The sequence below is a fragment of the Lytechinus variegatus genome, chromosome 3 (assembly GCF_018143015.1).
Source record: "Lytechinus variegatus isolate NC3 chromosome 3, Lvar_3.0, whole genome shotgun sequence".
Lineage (NCBI taxonomy): Eukaryota > Metazoa > Echinodermata > Echinoidea > Temnopleuroida > Toxopneustidae > Lytechinus > Lytechinus variegatus.
In genome coordinates, this window is record NC_054742.1 from 25,291,531 (window position 1) to 25,310,084 (window position 18,554).

At 33.5% G+C, this 18,554-nt stretch overlaps 1 protein-coding gene across 5 annotated transcripts in view; it reads left to right on the forward strand.

Moving 5' to 3' along the window:
- The window catches only part of LOC121410597 (macrophage mannose receptor 1-like), a 73,087-nt gene that overhangs the window by 14,244 nt on the left and 40,289 nt on the right, over positions 1 to 18,554 (forward strand). For 4 of the 5 annotated variants that reach the window (XM_041602788.1, XM_041602789.1, XM_041602791.1 and 1 more), the window contains exons 4-10: positions 770 to 918; positions 11,697 to 11,914; positions 12,413 to 12,498; positions 13,335 to 13,447; positions 16,253 to 16,465; positions 18,062 to 18,181; positions 18,475 to 18,546. In XM_041602788.1, coding sequence (XP_041458722.1) covers positions 770 to 918; positions 11,697 to 11,914; positions 12,413 to 12,498; positions 13,335 to 13,447; positions 16,253 to 16,465; positions 18,062 to 18,181; positions 18,475 to 18,546 — 971 coding nt within the window. The remainder of the gene's footprint in view (positions 1 to 769; positions 919 to 11,696; positions 11,915 to 12,412; positions 12,499 to 13,334; positions 13,448 to 16,252; positions 16,466 to 18,061; positions 18,182 to 18,474; positions 18,547 to 18,554) is intronic. The other variant, XM_041602792.1, reaches the window with a different exon arrangement.

Here is an 18,554-nt window from a genome sequence, read left to right on the forward strand (position 1 = left end):
TTTTTTAATGGATCACTGTTAAAGATAGAAATAAAATAGAATAACATACTTTAAGATTTGCACCAATATTGTGAATGAATTATATAGGGTTATCATACTTTTTTTTTATCGGCTTGTTCCATATTCATTTGGTTTTAAATCAACACTTTAAACAGGCTACATTCTGTGTTCAAAGCCAGAAGGTAATCAACTGTGGTATAGCTATCATTGATGTTATCAGTATAATTTCATTCACCAATTATTGCAATAACCCAGATTTGATCCATGATTTCATGTGCAAAACTCAGCTCAATTGATGTGATGAGAAAAGTTGCTCCGATAGTAATGAGGATGATGATTGTGAATTTGGTAATGATAATAATGATAACTAGAAATCTTATGGCACATGAATTAAATGAACAAACAAAAAATAGAGATTTTTATAAGATTTTCAAAAAACGTGACGGACAAAAAAAAAATTGAAGAGTATAATGATTGTTGACCGGAAATATAAGTTCTTTCCCTCTATGGTATCTATTACTTTTAGCCAAGAGTAAGACTGAACTACATTGCTCTTAATGCATATCAATTGGATAAATAGTAATTTGCTTATTGTTGTACATGTTTGTGAGTGATTTTCTTGAAATGTATTGCTAAAGAAAGTGGGTTTGAGTTGATATGCTCTGGCACTGAACAAACAGCATTTTCACAAAATGATGCAAATTAAGACACTGACATTCACTGCATTAGTTTCCATTTTTCTCCCCACCCATCATACCTATACCTTCAGTCATTGGGGTACTGGTGAGCCCAGCGATGATTCAGGGAATGATGATTGTGTTCAACTCAAACATTTCACAGATGGCGATAGTGATGATTGGTATTGGATTGACATTTCATGTACTATAAGTGCGCCTTACATCTGTGAGAGAAGCAATGGTATGTTTTCCTACCAAGGATGCCTGACATTTCCTCCTCCAGCAACAGTTGCTCTTGGCATACGTCTCAATTAAAATATACATGCAAGCACTGATTGCAGTGGAATGAAATATGCCAACGCTTCTTGAATGTGAACTCACACCTAACACCAAAGTCAAATTTCAATCTGCAGAAATGAGGTTGTATGGTTCATTTGCATTGTGGTCGAAGTAATTTCAAAGTCCTGAAGTATTTTGGAAAGGTTGATGATATTAGTTCAGATTCACCAATGTAAATTCTGTCCTAGAAATTACTTTGGTGCAATTGTTGCAGGAGCAAATGTCAAGCAAACTAAATTCCAGGTGAACTGGGGCCGGTAACACAAAGCTTTGCAATCATCATACTGTAGAACATCTTTCTACCATTGATCATATTGACTACAATATACAATCAGTCGTGAAAATCAAAGTAACGTTCAATTAATCACCAACCTTTGTGTTACGAGACCGTGGTTGGTGTTTCATAAAGTTGTTGTAAAATTATGCACAACTTTACAAATGACTTCAAGCATGTCTGCCTTGTGGCTCTTACTTGGCTAAATGATATTTCCCTATATGCATGTATCTGACTCAGGACATGTTCCTGTCATGCCCCGGGGGGGGGGGGGGGCACTTACATTGACGAGTGGATACCATGCGCGACCAAAAAATTACGTAAAAAGGATGTCCTTTTCAAGATAGGGCACGTTACGTATGTAACGTGATAAGGGTGTCAAAAATACAAAAATAAGGAAAAAAGGGTATCTATTTCGCTAGGAAAATTAGGTGTTTAGGGTCTAGTTTGTGGGATGATAAAAAAAAATTAAAATGTTTTATAAAGGATGTCCTTTTTGCCCACACACTTCGTGTTTAGAGTCCGATTTGCACGAAGTGTAGAAGGTGGGGTCGTACTAAACCAAATAAGGTAAAGCCGACGACCGAAGGACCCATAACAATAAAGCATTCCTGTACTTGTTTAGGGGTTCATTTCAGGGAATATTTGCCAAGAGTATCGTTTTGTTTCCAATATTGTTAATGGTAGGGTTTCACAAGCCAATACTTGTTAAGGGGTGCATTTTCAGTATATGGAAATTACGTGTTTAGGGTGCTTTTCGAGACACCATGGTCGTGCATGGTATCCACTCGGGATTGGAAGTGCCCCCCCCCCCCCCCCCCGGTGTCATGCCTGAAGCCATGCATGCCTTACTTTATGAAAAGCTATATGAAAGAGTTATCAGCCCCACTTGTACATCGTCATACTCATTTAGACATGTTTATATACTGTACACCAGTTTCACCAGTTGCTGATCTTGGTTTCTGCACAATCTCATCCATTGCAAGCATGATAATATTTATAGATGGGTGTAAGTATGTATATTCATTGCACAAAGGTAAACAATGCGTAAGATAATTGCCATATCTATTATTCTTGCTATTCTTATCCATACCATTATAATTAATTTTATGTAATAGAACATGTGCCTGTTGTTTTGCAGTGCATAATAAAAAAAAAAAATTATGATACATGTGTGCATTTAAGCAGTGTTCGTCATATCACTTTTTCATTGAACATCTTTTATGTGTACCCTTGTAGCCAAAGAAAAGACATAGATATCAAGCTTCAAAGCTTCTCTTTATCATATAAATTACAAAACTACATTAAATTAGATGTATGCTCATGAACATGGTGAAAAAGAAAAAAATAATTGATTTTACATAAAGTTTTTGTTTCTATTTACCCATGACCAGGCTCAATAGCTGCTTTACTTAATTTTTTACTATTTATATCATTCATATTAATCTGTTTGATCATGGGACTAGTTTAATCATCCTGAAATGTTTTAAAACTTTCCTCTTTGTATTAAGATTTTTAATTTTAATTTTCCCATGTTATCGTAGTCACTGGAGACCAGGAGAGCCTAATGATTACTCTAGTAGTGAGGACTGTGTAACTTTATTCAACACAGGCGGATGGAATGATGTAAAATGCGAGAAAAGTTTCGCCTACTTCTGTGAAAAGAGTAATGGTATGTCTATGTGTTCAAGACAGTCTGTGCCGGGCAGGGGTTTTACAGGATGGGCAGGGTCAGAAGAGAACAATGCTTTTTGTGCACTTCCCACTCTGGTAGAATATTTTGTCAGATTTATTTCACTGTCAGAACAAGTTGGGTAATGATATTGAAAACTTAATTTCTTTTATTGTCAAGAGCTGATACGTATAAGAAAATGGATATATAGACATGACGAACACAGAAAAAAATGCATCAATATGTTTCATCCTTATTGTACCTGATCATAATAGTAGGAGTACAAATACGGAACAAAGTTCATTAATGAAGGAATCAGAGTTTTAACACGCTATAGCGTCTTCAAGACAGCCACTCCATGTACCACACAGTCACTGAGATGTGGAATACTTCAGGTTTCAGCATCAATATATCACCAGCAGCTGGTTAACAACTTATCCTTTTGCTATAATTCATTGAAATAATAGAAAACGACAAAACATTCCCCATACTTAAGAGGAAAAGTTTGCACCTGTTACATACACATTGTCAAACACCCACTCCAGGATCTTTACATTACCCTCCCTCATTGGGCAGCTATCGTTCCTTGTCATATTCAGAATGTTTCAGGCAGAATGTCCCAAAGAGGAACTCACTCAAATATACATATGATGGGGTGACCATAATTTGTGCACATTTTAGAAATTATCATGACGTTGATTTTCAGTCCAAAATTTCTCACACCAGACAAAATTAATCAAAATCATAAATACCAAACGGAAGGCAAGATTCCAAAGTCAAATTAGCTTGACAGAAATTTAAACTAGGCCAAGGGTTTCGCTGGTATATCGCAATTTCAATATTCCATGACGATCGACTAGTGCGCGCTCGGCTGAAAAAGTGTCATAAAAAGTGTGACCTTAATTTGCGCACGATCGTTTTGTAAGGCTTTGGAAAAGAAAACAAGCAGAAAGATGATTATATCAGATGGAGGTTAAAATGCCATAAATTTGGTTGGTATCACATTTTACTTTCTTATTTGGAGACCTCCGCTTGCAAACTGGCGAATTCTTAATGCTTGTCGAGAAGGTCAGATTTTCTCGGAGCGGACACAAAAGTCAACAAAATTTGCAAATATTTTACCTTACTTTAAAAAAAATTACTATTCTAGATAATTTTTAGTTGTTCTTTCTGTTGATGTTATTAGTTTTTCAAAATATTAATAAGATATTGAGGTATTCGCCCGTGCGCAAATTAGGTAATGCGTGAATTATGGTCACACTACCATACTTATAGGGCCTACTTTAATTAGATGGCAGGATTATTTCCATCTGATGGTTAACAGAATAAGTTTGAGAATAAGATCACATCAGTTTACATTGCTTCTGAAAGAAATATAGATTTTTTTTACTACACATCTAATGTTGAGTAACACACTATCTAAATTTAGTATTCCTTCCAAATGAAAAGGGATGACTTTAGGCTGGCAATATTTGGATAATCTTGAATACAGTGTTCATATATATGATTATTACCTGAATGAGGCATATTGGAGACATGATATAAACGCGTATTTTCTCTGTCTAACTGATTAACTCAACATAAACTACGTCACAATGGCTCGGTCAGCGATCAGCTGAATGACGAGTGACCATAATATTCGTATACCCCTCCTCTCCGAAAAGAGTAATTTTCCTACTTGCACCTACTTACAATAATTAGCGGTCCATAATATCCGTATTATTCCGAGCTCATCAATCCCAGCGCATTTGTGGATGCGTATAAAGAGATACGCTTCATAAGGATCCACGCACCAACAATATATGTCATAATAAAGACAACGCTTTATCCGAGCGCTTTTAAGTACGTCATAATGGTAAAGTGCAGAATTGGCACTAGAGGCTTGACCAAGGTAAGTCCAACAATTTAGTTATATAATCTATCAATATGTTAATTCAATGTACCAGAAAGAGTTGAACAGGTAATAATATAATATTGACTGGCCTTACTTTCGGGAGATACCAAAAATATTTCCCTCACTAGACCCATATTGCCCTCGTCTTCGACTTGGGGCAATATGAGACTAGTTTGGGAAATATATTTGGTATCTCCCTCAAGGCCAGTCAATATTATATAAATATTTTCTTCTGAGAATTATGACACAGTACATTTCACTATACATGTATAGTGATAGAACCCCAACACATATACACTCACATCCTTTCCCTCAAACAGTCCCATGTATCTCCAATAACCAGGCATTCCTGGGAAAATATTCCACCCTGAAAGTTGACAGAATTCGGTCAAATCTATTATCGGACAAATTGTTTCCCATCCCAGTTGCTCTTAATACTAGTAGATAATAGGTATTTTGTATTGTAGAAAGCAATTTATTACAAATATATAAGAAAACAAAAGAAATCGATACATTTGGGTGAATAAATATTTCATGTTTGCATACTATGTATAAAAGTGATATTGATGTGGTGTCGGAGGTGCGGAAACTGTTTAGATTTATGTATTCATAAAGGAATTGTTAAGTTCTATAGGTTGTTCCCCAAGTAATTGTAAATTTTTGGTTGATGTTACAACTTGTAGAGAACAAAGAAATGTTTAAGTATTAAGGAGTTTAGAATTTCAGAGATCCAGCAGTAGATGGTATCTCTAGTCTGTCTGATATAGCCACATGAAGCAGGAGATGTAGTATTTTTCATTGCAGTCTAATTTTGAAGGATTTATTTCTTTCCCTCGTTCATTCCTGGTGCCACGTCAGATAAATACATTGGCAGCAACTTATGTTCCTTTATTTTTCTATAACATTTAATTAGCTAAAGAGGAGCAATACTCTGTGCAGCCATTCTACAAAGGTCAGCTGATCCTCCTTTGCCTTCCATCTTCCCTGTGAGGATAAGCTTGATCCACAAGCTTCTTTTTTTCTCAGAGCACCGAAGTCCAAGAAAACGTATTTGTTTTGAAATGATTGTCTTGATGGGCTAGATTTGTCTGCTCTACGCAATACATGTTCATTTGTTATTTTTTTTCTGTTAAAGATATCCTGGACATCCTTCTCAAGAACAACATCTGAGTGGCTTGAAGTTGATCCTGCATGGTTCTATTCTTTCCACTCCATATATGGCACTTGATACTTTCTCTGAAGATCTATGAACCCTTTATATTTTCTAATAAGCTTTTTTTTGCCATTTCAATCTAATGCTTTATTTCTTCCTCCAACTTCCTACCTGAAGTGACTCAATTGGCTATGTACTACAATTCTCTGACTGACTTTGCCTTTGCAGTAGCCTACGCAGGATTTTTTAAGGGGGGGGGGGGGTGAGTTGAATGAAAATTTGACAAGTCCCCCCCCTAGAAATATTGGGTATTTTTGTAACAAAAAAATTAACAAGCTAAAAATAAAAATAACCTCCCCTGCATACGCACCTGTTCTTTAAGATATCATTATATACAGATGATTTTCCTCTGATATTGAGGCCATCCTAAGCGGTTCCATGACATTTGCTCCGCTCTAAATTATAATCAGATGACCAACTTCAACCCTGGGTTTAAAACTACATTCTACCCTAAACCTAACATAAGCTAGACCCTATTGCAAACCTAACCCTACATCTTAGGCAAAAGAAAGCCCGGAGCAAGTGTCGCGTCACCGTCCTAAGCACTCTCTGAGTTTTTGCTCGCTTGGAGTCTGCTATGATGATGTTAGTATGTTAACTTCTCTTTACATGGAGATATCAAGTTGACTGCTAAATTGACATCTCACGTACCTTATGACTAGACTATCCCTCCTGTTTAATTGCAATGTACTTTAACATGGTATCCAGGAAATTTTCTTTACATTTATCTACTATTCCTCTTGTTTAATGTAGGTCTCAAACTTATTGCAGATTTTCAATTATACAAGAGATCCATATTTTGATTCCAATTCACTTCTATTTCTTTGCTATGTACATGAAACCATATAATGTATCCATGCATTTATCATCTGTACATGTTGCTGCCAAATCAACTTCCTTAATTATTGTTTCAAGATATCATTACTTTCATTTTAAGCTAGTCCTTCATTCTAAAAATGCTCTTTTTTGTTTAATATTGTATTAATATTTTACATAGTGATCAGACCATAAATACTTAAAAAAAAAACCCTGCAAAACCTGACAAATCTTATCAAATAACAGTTCATGCGCATGATTTTCATCCTAACGATGTCATTTATGAAAGATAATAACATGGGCTTACTTTAATATCTAGTTGGTCAGTGTACTTTTTATGTGTGCATTTTGCCTGTCACAGAAAATGGGATAAAGGAGAACCCAACGGCAATGATAATAAGGAGCAGGACTGCGTAATTCTGCGATCTGGTCTTTGGCGAGATACAAAATGTACTCGAAGTTTGAGTTACTTTTGTGAAAGGAGCAATGGTACGTCTCTATCTCCCTTCATGGAAAATGGAAGTGGTTATCTTTTTATTCCTAGATTGTCTTTGAAATTGATGACAAACAAGGTCTTTTACATTCTGCTAACCTGAAGTGTATCAGAAAACTAAGTTCCAGCAATTCAAAAATCAAAGTCAGATTATTAGTAAACTTCTTGGCAACATCAATTGGTGGCTTCAATCGGATATACAAATAAGTGTTTCACATGCATACAATGAACACACAAAATTATAATGTAGACGTTTGTCTTTGAAAAGAAGTTACAAATATCCCAATAATATTTTTGTGAATTATATAGATTAAATAAATCAAATTATATGCAGCATGCATTGAATAAAGTATTTTTTTCCATTTCCCTCTGTTATCTGTTATAGAAGGATTAGGCATGTGTTCTTACACATTATTATCATGCTTAATTTAGATGGGAAATGCACTTTCTATTACATGTATCTCTCATGTTCAACATGCATCTACATGTATTATTGGTAAAAAAAAAACAACAACTTGATTTTAATGTGGGAATAATTTTCTTTTTTTGGGTGATGGTGAATGAAATCAATAATGCAGGTTTGATTGTTATGTCTGACCCAAGAATTAATAGATTCTCCAGGTTTTGTGTGCACCTTCTCCAGGCAATCATGATGCCCTGAGTTAATTATGGAGCAATTTCAGGTCATCTTTCACCTAGCTCTTTCTGTTGGATTGGTATCTTCATATAAACCAGACTTGTGAGATTTCTGCATGGTGCACTAACTTTTGAAGGTTTCCATGGCAGAGAATGAATCAATATACAGGCTCCATGGGACTATGTGTTTTTGTGGGCATTTGTTAGTCTTGAAAAGGACCACAGAGATTCAACGTCTTGGAGAGTGTGTTATTGCCATCTTCATGAGAGTGGGGGTGAAGTTTTGAAAAAGCAGGGATATTAGGCCTACAAAAGCTGCCATTTCTTCTGACTAACATTATTCATAGAAACAAATTAACCCCTCATCTCTGGCAACAAATTTTTCATAACTTTTCTTAGTTCCCTCCACTGTTTCATATTCTTCATTAATTGATCACTCATGAAGAGATTCTCTTAGCTGTTTGACTTCAACAAGTTCAACTAATGAACTGTAGAAATTATGTCACTTCCTGTATGAACTTCATTTGTAGCATGACTATGCCGTATATTATCATTCCTCTATTACCAGTTCACATATTTATAAGAATAATAATGATAAAAAATGTCAATTTATGAAATGCAACTTCTATATGCATAATATGTTCTACTCTAATATTACCCCTGCAATTAATTGCTAAGCTGTTATTGAGAGGAATCAGAGGCATTCAAAGAATGAATCCTACCAGGTACCCATTCAACTCGCCCGGGTCGAGCACAGCACAATTTGAATACATTTTCTTACTGAAAGAAATGATTTCCTGACTATTACCCTCAACCCTGTGTTTGAAAGATGAGAGAGCAACACCAGATGTTGTGTGTCGGAAATGGTTTCTGTGAAACATTTTATAAAAACTTCTTTGAGAAATCTGCCAACTCATCTTGCCATGCTTTCTGCCCCTTCATCCTACCATCCTTAAGAATTTTCATTCAGTTATTTCAGGTTATAGTCATCTGTATTTTATTCAGAAATTGTAAGATTTCAGCACATTTGAGTCACAATTTTCATTCTCTTTGACTTACTTTGAGCTATGTATTACCCATTAAGGGTTGAGAAACGGTGATTTTTTCATATTTGCAATAAAATAATATATGACATGTTTCTCCTCTTATAATAATCCGCCTTTATATAGGGCTTAATACATATCTAAGCACTTTAAAGTTATTATTACCCTGGTCATCAGATTCAATCAGTCATTCCCCGCACACAATGTGTACACATCCTCCACTCCCTGGGGAGTATTCCAGTCATTCGCTGCATGGTGAGGCACACACAGTACTGGACAAGCTATAATGACTTTCACATCCTACCGGGTACCTTTTTAGCACTTGGGTCGAGAGTAGCAAAGTGTGGATTAATGCCTTGCCAAAGGACGCCAGATTCGAACACATGACCCTCTGTTTACAAGGCGAGAGTCAGAACCACTACACCACAGCTCCTCCTCTTAGTTTTGTGTTCTTTGTAGACCAATGGTTGTATTTTACATGGAAGTAAATTTTGGTCCCATTAATTACACCATATTCATCCCTTGCCTTATTGTCTTTGTGTACTGACAGTTCAATAAATAAAATGGGAATTTACGTTCCTTAGACTGTGTGCTGGTAATGGATATTATCACCTATAAGTTTTCCATATTCTCCAGTCAGTGGTACATGCTGATGGACATTTTCTAAAAACATGTACTGTTCATGCTTGCATTTAGAGTTTGCTGTGTGCATTATAGCCTATCCATTTTTAAAACTAGATAGCAAGACAAGATGTAATTTCTACTTACAATATCTGTATTTGGCCAATATTAGGTCATTGCAACAGCAGATAGACAGTTTATATCTCTGGTTTATGTATTTTTGTTGTTGAAAACATTACACTTGTTTAGGTTTTTGGATTTTTTTGTTCAGCATACATATTGGTATTTAGGTGCTTCATGAATAACTTCTCTTTGATATTTTATGAAGAATGAGTGATATGTAGCAAGATTCTTAGTATGCATAATATAATGCCATAATAAATGGCCATCATGCTTTGGTGTATTCTTATTGCCATGCTCTCAAGTTTTCACAGATTTAACTAAAGTTTATCATTTTATAGTTATTTTCATTTATCCTTATTCTGCCATTATATTAGTAAAGTCTTATCATTTTGTAGTTTAGGCATCAATAACTTTGAAAACTTGACTAAATATCAAATACAATACTACAGGCATAGCTACACTTATGTAATATCACAGCTGTTGTTTATCATATGGTTTAAAGAGAAATGCCAGTAGTTGCAATAAGCACTGATTTCATGAGAAAGTCTGTAAAACCAGGCTTAATTGTCAGTATATCATCGATGATCTAGATCTGGTACAGTCACATAAACTGAACTTTGTGAAATCTTGAAATCTACGCTGAAAAATATTCATGCTGAAGATCACCAACACAGATAAGTGCACGTGGGACAGTGTATTATTATTGCTCTGAATGTCGTGCCCGACGCTTGACCCGAATCCTGCGCTTATTTGCTAATTTCTCATTAACTACACAATTTCTTCCAGAATCCTTTGCCACATACTCTTTATTTATACAAACAGACACTTTGGTGGTCATTCATTGGATTCTGTACGAACTCATTTTGATATTGTTACCAAAACTGGCATTTTTACCTTTAATCCTGGGCTTGCGCCTGGGGAGGAGAAACGTTTGAGGGATTATTTGGTGATTCAGGGTTGATAGCGCTTGGGAACGAAATATCTTGGTTCCTTAAACAAGGATTTTGTTATCGGGGTACAGCAAACTCATTAGCTGGTATGGCGAATTCTGCAACGAGGGTTTAACGTAATGGTATCTTTGACATCAATCATATTTGAAGAATTCATCTTGGACAGAACTTCTTATGGAAGCTCCCTCTGATGACAGATATACATTATATTTTTCATACAATAGTACCTGTTCATATGTTATTTCATTACCATTTATGAAATTACTTATTTCAGATTAATGGAGGTAGGTCAACATATTACTGCTAATAGAAGTATAATAGCAAAAAAATGATATATACTCTTTCTTTATATACTAATCTAATATGATTAAATTTAATATTGCAAACCTGATTTAGTTATTTAGGTTGAATATAAATACCATTATTACCTTGCAAGAAAAGGCCACAATCTTTGTTGAATAATGATGAACTATAACTCTTAAAATATATCAGAATTCATAATTTCATAGTATTAGAAGAATACAGCAAGAAATTTGGTGTTATCTTAAAAAAGTAAACAGCCTTTTGATATAAAAAAAAGGCTTCATGATTACCTGAGATTTTGTTTAAATTATAGTTTAAAATCAGGGAAATTTATACAACTGTAGTATGAGTATGTTGACTTGAATTCAGTGATTGCATCTAGTTGTTAGACTTTGTCATTAATTGCACGGACACTTTTTCAGTTTGTACATTTAGGGTAAATTAATTTTTGTTACGAAGTTACATTAACATTACATTTGAATTACACTGCCATTCAGTTGGAAATTTTTATGACTGTTGTTGACCAACTGGAATGGATGAAGATTTATTGCAAAATTCAAATGGAGATCATTTGAAATGATACGTGACCGATATCTTCTGATTGTAGGATTATAACCATTGTTTGTTATCTTATGTTACTAGAGCTTCCTCTAGCTTGCGATGAGAGTACTAAGTGGTATGGTGCAGCTGGACAGTGCTACAAGTACTATAGCTTTAAAAGATCATGGGTGAATGCTGACAACTACTGTCGTTCTGTTGGGGGAACTCTTATTTCAGTAAATTCTGAAGAAGAGCAAACCTTGGTTGCTAATCAAGTCAGTGTGTCACAGAAAAATGTTTGGCTTGGCTTGAGTGATACGGTAAGATATATTTAAAGGGTCGTCCATTTTCATAGGAGATTATGATATTCACATGAAGATTATCATGGTAAAATGAAATGACAAAGATGATTTACTGGTCAAGATTTTCAAATTCCTTTTCTTTTTCTTTGAATTTTATTCCATCATGTATTCCAAAGAAAAGGCAGAAAAAATTATACAGCACAGTCAATAGTACCGGTATATTTTGTCCAGTGTGAGCTTAAAAGAATTGCAATTATACAGTCTCTTAAAACATAATAGTAAAGTAGAGAATAATTTTGCAAAGGAATAACTGTAAATCAATTTGGTATTAGCTAGCAGGAAGTATAGGATCATGATCTTCAAAGTCAATTATTACATGTAAAAATTTGTCCCATTATCAGAATGACTTTAATAGCCAGTTCCATGTAATCGATTTTTTCCCCACTTGAAAATGCAAGTTATTCCTTTGATTACCGGTATTATTTTTTTTGCCATATTCTTAAATTCTGAATATAGGTTGGTGGAGCTGCTGGTTACTACAAGTGGTCAACTGGAGAATCTCTTTCATATTCTAATTGGGGAACAGGTCAACCAGACAATCGGTGAGTTTTCTTTACAGACGTGTGATGATAACTTGATATATACTATTATACATGTCCAGAATATTATTATTAATAAAATCGTAGTAGTCAAAGTCATAATTCCTTTTTTTCTGTTGTGATCAATATGGACAAAAGAAGCAGTTGAGAGCAATCATAAAAATATAAAACCAAAAGAGGATGTTGAATTTCTTTGTCAAATTTACCTAGGATTGAAGATTGTATACTAATACGTGTAAGTTTTTTTTTACTTTTTGTATAACAAAATCTTAGAAGTGTATCATCTGAATTCAGTTTGTAGGAAGTTGATTTTGACTTTGGAATATAATTGATGTGTATATCCTGATCAAAATTTTGATCAATAAGTGGTTATTGAGACAACTCTAGCATCAATGCAACTTGTTGGTTCAATCTTGGGATTGTCAGCTAGGCCACAATGCACAACTCTATATAGCCCTTGATAGGCTTCAAAGTCAGACCATTTTGCATCTGTCAATAAAGCATGAGGCTTGTACCTTCCAGCTAGGACAAGGTTTTACTTAGGAAGAATGGAAAATAAATGATGAAGGAATCATTTAGATATCACTAGCTTTCTGTAATGACACAAGGATATATTAGGGTAAACAAATGATGATGATAATAATAATGATGATGATGATGATGATAATGATAATAATAATAATGTAACAATGATGATGATGATAATAAGGATGAATATTAATAAGGTGCCTGTAAAAAAAAAATCAAAGTTCTTAAATGAAGATTAGCTAGAGCCTACTTTTTCCTCCCTACTTTCTCTTCAGGTAAACTGTTTTCACCTTGTTTGTTTGTTTGTATAGGTTCTTCACATCTGGAGGGGACTGTGCAGAAATATTGGAATCGGATCCAGATGGAAAATGGAGCACCGATGTATGTACCACAGCCAAATATTTCATGTGTGAGAGACCAGAAGGTAAGAATACCGTGGAAATTGTTTTCAGTCTGATAAGTACATTTACAAAATAACTTGTAAAGCTTTAATAATGTTTATTCTGTACAGTCATGGTCTATTTCTGAGATTTTGAAGTAGAGTTCATATTGCCAAAAGATCAACATTTTAGTTCTCAAAAAGGAAAGATTTCTTACTTGCCAGTTTAGAGAGAAGTTGAGTACTTAAGAGTCTTCAGTAGAAGATGATAATACAAAAGATTATTTTGTTGAAACTATCGATCATCATGATTTGAATCATATCAACATCATGGTCTTGACCCTTAATTATATGTTCATGTGATAAAGTATAAGAACCATTGAAAATGTATTTATTTTACTGTACTATGACTCCTTATAAAAAAAAGTAGATGTGTTTTAATGAAATTGTTCACTTGTGATACTTTTTAAAAATGTTTTTGTCAAGTTTTTTATTTTTAATTTGTCTAAAATATGAAGATTTTTTTTGGGAAATTACACTTGTAAAAATAGAAAAAAAAATAGCATGCGCGTTAAAAATAGAAATAAAATAGCATATTTTTTTTCTATTTCACCTGTAAAAATAGCAAAAAAATAGCATGTGCCTTAAAAACAGAGATAAAATAGACTATTTTTTTGCATTTCACCTGTAAAGATAGAAAAAAATAGCATGCACCTTTAAATTAGATATAAAATAGCCTATTTTTTTTCTATTTCACCTCTAAAAATAGCCAAAAAATAGCATGCACGATAAAAGTAGAAATAAATTAGCCGATTTTTTTTCTATTTCACTGTAAAAATAGTATAAAAATAGTCGGCGATTAAAAAATAAGAAAAAAATAAACTATTTTTTTTCTATTTCATTTGTAAAAATAGTAAAAAAATAGTCCCTTATTACTAAAAATAGTAAAAAAAATAGAGAGAAAATAGGGGAAAAATATATTTTCTCGCAGCAAAAAACTACTAGGGCGATCATCATGATTTGAATCATATCAACATCATGGTCTTGACCCTTAATTATATGTTCATGTGATAAAGTATAAGAACCATTGAAAATGTATTTATTTTACTGTACTATGACTCCTTATAAAAAAAAGTAGATGTGTTTTAATGAAATTGTTCACTTGTGATACTTTTTAAAAATGTTTTTGTCAAGTTTTTTATTTTTAATTTGTCTAAAATATGAAGATTTTTGGGGAAAATTACACCTAAATATTTTCAGCTCCTGATGGCAAAGCAATGTGATGAATGGGCATGACATACTCATTTGATTTCAAATTCATCATGATAGCACATATATTTTATAAGATACAGTAATTTTTATGATGTTTAGCAAGTGTCGACTTTTCTTTGTATGTTAACTTCTGACCTCAACTGTTTATATTGATAAACAAACTGGAATTTTAGCTCATGATAAAACATCAGTATCAAAAATCCATGGCCAAATTTGTACAAACGGCATATAATTGGTAAAAAAAGAGAAGAAATTGACCATTATTGAATCCGGATTTGACACTTTTCAGATCACTCCTGACAAATGAAAATTTATAATGTTGTTAAAACTTTAGTCATCAATGAGTATATATTTCAGATTAGTGTTCATACATGCCCAGTTGAGTTATATTCCAAGAAAATACTGCATTTTTTTGCATGCCTCTAAAAAGGGAAGAAATTTGTTAACTGCTCATTTTACCATCTTGTACAAACTGCATATACCTTTAAACTTTTGGTTCAGAATAGCATCTAGGTGATGTTCAGTTTATTAAGGAAATAATGATTAGAAAAATGAATATTTCAAATGATCCTGAATGCATGCTTGCCACATTGTGTGGGCTCTCATCCAATATACAAGGTTATAATATAACCTTTTCCTTGGTAACTCTTGTGTGATGAAATTGGGTTAGCAATGTTCGGAAAATTTTCAGCTTATTTTCTCATGACCTTGCGGATAACTGCTTGATTTCATTGCACAGTTTCTAATACAATTATTTATCATAAGCCTTAATTGGCCAAACACTAAATTTCTCAATTTATTACTTTTTCTTTATAAAATAGATATATGCTACATTTCAACTTTCTACCAACAGGAATATGCTTGAAATTACAATTATTGAGTGCTTGAAACATCGCCAGGTTTATAATGAAATACAGATCATAAATGAATTTTAAGCCAGTTCGTAGTTCCTTTGATCAAAAGATTATACGCATGATCAGAGGAAGGTCATTTGTACTAAAGTGACATGTTGGTTTAAAATCTAATGAGATAAGCACCAACTTTGATGTCTTGATTATTCATATATTTTTTTGAATTGTGGTTTTCATTTACATCCACAAAAACAACAATGCATCCATCAACGATTGGTACATTTCACAATTTGCCAAGTACATTGAGCAACATGCTATGATATGCATTCAGAGTAGGAATGCAACAAATACCTTCATAAAGTGTTCATCAGTGTGCTATTCTAGTCACCTGGTCTATTCAATTTCTTCATCCTGCTATGTAAGGCAAGCTTACATATCTTGTTTTGAAATCTGCCTATCATAATGAAAGAAATGAAAGGTCATTTGACCAAAATTGTCCATGAAGTAACTACGAACTAGTCTATTATTTTCTTTGGTTACAATACTGATGTTTTAAAGACTTGTGTGTAGTATGTTTTATAGACTCTGTAAAGGCAAGATGGTTGCGTATTGCAAGTGGGCACTGGTTAGATTTTAAAACAAATTCCAACCAGTTCAATGGGTAAACCAACACACTTATATCTTCATTAAGAATAATAGCACGAGACTATAAACATTCAAACTACAGGTTATTGTCCTGCGGGATGGCATCTCTATCGCGGCCACTGCTACCAATTCAACATACAACATCCAACAAAATGGAAGACAGCCAAGTTTACGTGTGAGGCACAGGGGGCCTATCTCCTAACCAGCTTAAATTCAGCAGAGAATACCTATATCGTCAATCAAATGAAGGATTATCACGATATTGGAGTAGAAAGTTCATGGCTAGGTCTGTCAGGTAAGCTGATATCATTCATTTGCCACATCAGATCCTAACAATCAGAGTAGAGTATAATAAAATATTCATAACTTTTAGATTAGAAAAGAAAGAATATAATAAATGTTAATGGAATTTAATCAGATGCAACACTATACATTTACAATACATTACAATGCGATACAATTCAAAATGATACAATACAGTGCAAAAAAAGCACACACTATATTTATGTTGTGAAAGAAATACAAAAATTCAATTCAATACAGTTCAATGCAATGAAATTTTGAAAATTTTGAAAACAGGTAAACATTACATTCAACAGAAATTACAGAATGGAATTCTACCATTACATAATGATATTTTACCATTACATAATGTTTGTTTATACATGTATTTGAAATAGCATAATGGAATATTGGAGAAAGATACATGTAAGGTATTTATCAACGAACGTAGAGGGCAGCAACACACAGCAGTGTTGCTATATATAATATATATATATATATATATTTTTTTTATATGAGATACTTAGTTTGTGAATAACTTGTTTCGCGATATTTGGAATTGTAAAATCATATTACGAGGAAGACATATAATATCATTTAAAACAAAAATATCACTTTTTTTAACCTTCCTCTAAAGGATCATAAAGAGTTTCATTAAAAAAAGTAATTATTTGATTTGATATAAGTATTGCCGCAGTTTTTTGTTTTTATAATATTCCCCCCCCAAAAAAAAAAAAAGTCATAACATTTGACATAAAAAATATTTTTGTGTTAATGTTTTGAAGAAATTGTACAGTTGTATTGATTTGAGATAATTTTGATATGAATTTACAATGTATATGCTCTTATTTGTTTGTTTTCTATATGCGATACTTTGTTTGTGAATATCTTATTTTGTGATATTTGAAATTGTAAAATCATATTAAAAGGAAGAAATAAAATATCATTCAAAACAAAAAATAGAGTCAATAGTGGTGGTGGATGTATGACTGCAGGAGCAAGAAGATGCAGATTGTGATGAATAAAGTTCAATAAGCTGGCTTTAACCCTAGCTGGTGGAAGGGTAATGAGAATACAAGGCAAGATGTATAAGGCTTGTCTCAGATCCAAGATGGTAAAATATGGCTGTGGAATGTTATAAAGACAGTAGAAGGTATCTTGAGGAGAATAGAAAGAGCCTTGAAACAAAAATATTTGGTATTAGAATTTATTTATATAGAAAGAAGACAAGTGAGCTCATAGAAGTGTTGGTCTTGGAAGAAACTACTGCGGAAGTGGTAAAAAGAAATGGTGTGAGATGGATGGGCCATGTAGTGAGGAGGGAAGATTATAAATTTCTGAATAGAACATGGGATCTAGAAGTGGATGGCATGATAGGAGAAGGAAGATCATTTGAAGACAATGTATAGTGAAGAAGAAAAGCAGTATGTTAATCAGTGTAATCTGGTGTGTTGCCTATTGATATCTGATACTCAGAACGAGGAGGATCTTCAAGACAGAAAGAAGTGGGAGGGAGTGGTGTGAGAGTCAGTAACTCTTCATCAGAGGGAATATAGTAAATGAAATGTTCAGTGTCTATGATTAGTGTACAATGTTTTCTTTTGTGCAGATACTGAAACTGATGGTTCATTTGTATGGGTTGAGGGTAGTTCTCTTAGCTACACAAACTGGGATGTTGGACAACCAGTCAACACAGCCAATAATGAAGATTGTGTGTATATTACTACAGGTAAAAAAGCATACATTGCTTGTATCTAAACTTTTTGCAATATTCTCTCAGGTGTTTCAGTTGTTAAGGTTAATTCACACATATTAATGCTATAAATAGTTCATTGATATCAAACTTTGTGATTTTACTTTGTTCTCACACATATATGTATCATATCTTAAGCTGGGGCACAGACTGACTATTAGGGAACTGATTATTTTTATTTAGGTCAAAGAAAAAGCTTGAACGTATGATTGTGATTATTTGATTGATATTGTTGAAACCAATCAAACTTTTGTGTTTTTTGGTCATAGGTGATGGAACTGGCAAATGGAGTACAAAGAATTGTGGATTAGAAAATCCCTACATTTGCAAAATCAAAGCTAGTAAGTAC